At 47.0% G+C, this 2,500-nt stretch overlaps 1 protein-coding gene across 1 annotated transcript in view; it reads left to right on the top strand.

Annotated features, from left to right (window-relative positions):
• ntn4 (netrin 4) overlaps positions 1 to 2,500 on the top strand; it is a 58,264-nt gene that overhangs the window by 50,147 nt on the left and 5,617 nt on the right. The window contains exon 7 of the mRNA XM_083658808.1: positions 1 to 44. This exon is cut by the window's left edge and continues 51 nt beyond it. Coding sequence (XP_083514934.1) covers positions 1 to 44 — 44 coding nt within the window. The remainder of the gene's footprint in view (positions 45 to 2,500) is intronic.

Genomic DNA, 2,500 nt, shown 5'->3' with positions numbered 1-2,500 from the left:
GATCTTCAGAGCAGACGAACTCTTCTCTGCCCTCCACTACTCAGGTACAGACATACAGAGACTGTGGGCTCTACTCAGGTACAGACATACAGAGACTGTGGGCTCTACTCAGGTACAGACATACAGAGACTGTGGGCTCTGCTCAGATACAGAGATACAGAGACTGTGGGCTCTACTCAGGTACAGAGACTGTGGGCTCTACTCAGGTACAGAGATACAGAGACTGTGGGCTCTACTCAGGTACAGAGATACAGAGACTGTGGGCTCTACTCAGGTACAGAGACTGTGGGCTCTACTCAGGTACAGAGATACAGAGACTGTGGGCTCTACTCAGGTACAGAGATACAGAGACTGTGGGCTCTACTCAGGTACAGAGATACAGAGACTGTGGGCTCTACTCAGGTACAGAGACTGTGGGCTCTACTCAGGTACAGAGATACAGAGACTGTGGGCTCTACTCAGGTACAGACATACAGAGACTGTGGGCTCTACTCAGGTACAGACATACAGAGACTGTGGACTCTACTCAGGTACAGACATACAGAGACTGTGGGCTCTGCTCAGGTACAGACATACAGAGACTGTGGGCTCTACTCAGGTACAGACATACAGAGACTGTGGGCTCTACTCAGGTACAGACATACAGAGACTGTGGGCTCTGCTCAGATACAGAGATACAGAGACTGTGGGCTCTGCTCAGATACAGAGATACAGAGACTGTGGGCTCTGCTCAGATACAGAGATACAGAGACTGTGGGCTCTACTCAGGTACAGACATACAGAGACTGTGGGCTCTACTCAGGTACAGAGACTGTGGGCTCTACTCAGGTACAGAGACTGTGGGCTCTACTCAGGTACAGACATACAGAGACTGTGGGCTCTACTCAGGTACAGAGACTGTGGGCTCTACTCAGGTACAGAGATACAGAGACTGTGGGCTCTACTCAGGTACAGAGACTGTGGGCTCTACTCAGGTACAGAGATACAGAGACTGTGGGCTCTACTCAGGTACAGACATACAGAGACTGTGGGCTCTACTCAGGTACAGAGATACAGAGACTGTGGGCTCTAATCAGATACAGAGACTGTGGGCTCTATTTTGCGCCCAGTGCAAGGCACAAGGCGTTGTCATTGCTAGTTTCTAGCATTTAAAATCAACTTTTCTATTATTACTACTGGGTCGCTGAAACGCGTCCGTTGATGTTCTGCAGTGGTTCCCAATCTGGAGTACGTGTACCCCTAGGTACACGAGAACGGGGAAAATGGAAAAATGGAAATAAATCATGAAAATGAATGAAACGTTAAAATAAATCTGCTCAGGAGGCACTAATTGCAACTCTTTCACAATTTTTTTTATTTTGTAATGTTATATTCTTCAAAAGGTGGGTTATCATTCGTTCACTGCATTTTATAAAATGGCTCTCTCAAATCAAGCAATCTGATTGGTTCACAGCTGTGGTATATTTAGCATATACCACAGCTAGAGCCGCATTCCCGGAACACTCCGCCTCTGAGAAAACAAATGGTAGCTAGCTAGCCATGACCCGCCACCGTCGCCATCCTGAGGAAAGAAATATCGTGCTCCTAAGCCAACCCGTGTCACCATAATACCCAGAGTGCCTTGCGATAGTGTTTACTGTCGTCTCCTGCTAGTAACGTCATCAGTATGCTACAGCTGAGCTAGCAAGCTAACGTTCATTCGCTAGATAGTAGCTACCTACCGAAATGGAAACATTTAAGGTGAATTTTGCCGGGGTGGCTTATCTATGAACGACTGGATTGAGCAGTGCCTACCGGACACGTTATCTCCAGAAGAAAAGCCAGCTAGCTAGCCTCAGACCTAACGTTAACCTAACGTTAGCTGTCTGTCACTAAGCCTGTCTAGCTGATGTTACGTTCAGCAACTGCATCGGTTCAGGGAGCCAGGGACTATTTTAGTACGTGGAAGAGTATGATTTATGAATAACAGCCATTTAAATTGGAGTTGTTTATTCCTTTCATATTGCCATACTTGGTAACCGTTTTATAAAAGCAATAGCTCACTTCAGGCCATGATGCTTATGCTTATTATACCACACCCAAGGTGCTTATATTATGCTTATTATACCACACCTAAGGGTGTTTTCTCCCTCCGCCTACGGCGTTGGGCGAAGCACGACCCTTAGGTGTGGTATAAAAGCATATACCGCAGTCTGTCGTGAACTATTGCTTAAATATGCTATCCATGTAGTTTTATTGCAGCAGGTAAGCAACATGTTGTAGTCGGGTAACGGGGGTACTTGGGTTCAGAAAGCAGGGAAAGGGGTACTGAACCCAAAAGGTACTGACCCAATGGGGTCCTCCTGACCCAAAGTAAGATTTTGAATACTATAAACTAGCAATGACAACGCCTTGCACCTTGCACTGGGTGCAAAATAGGGCCCTGTGTGTGTGCGTGCGTGCGTGCGCTCTGTGTGTGTGTGTGTGTGTGTGTGTGTGTGTGTGTGTGTATTTGTGTGTC

The sequence above is a fragment of the Poromitra crassiceps genome, assembly GCF_964638095.1.
Source record: "Poromitra crassiceps genome assembly, chromosome: 2".
NCBI lineage: Eukaryota > Metazoa > Chordata > Actinopteri > Beryciformes > Melamphaidae > Poromitra > Poromitra crassiceps.
This window is presented reverse-complemented; position numbering and strand designations above follow the sequence as displayed.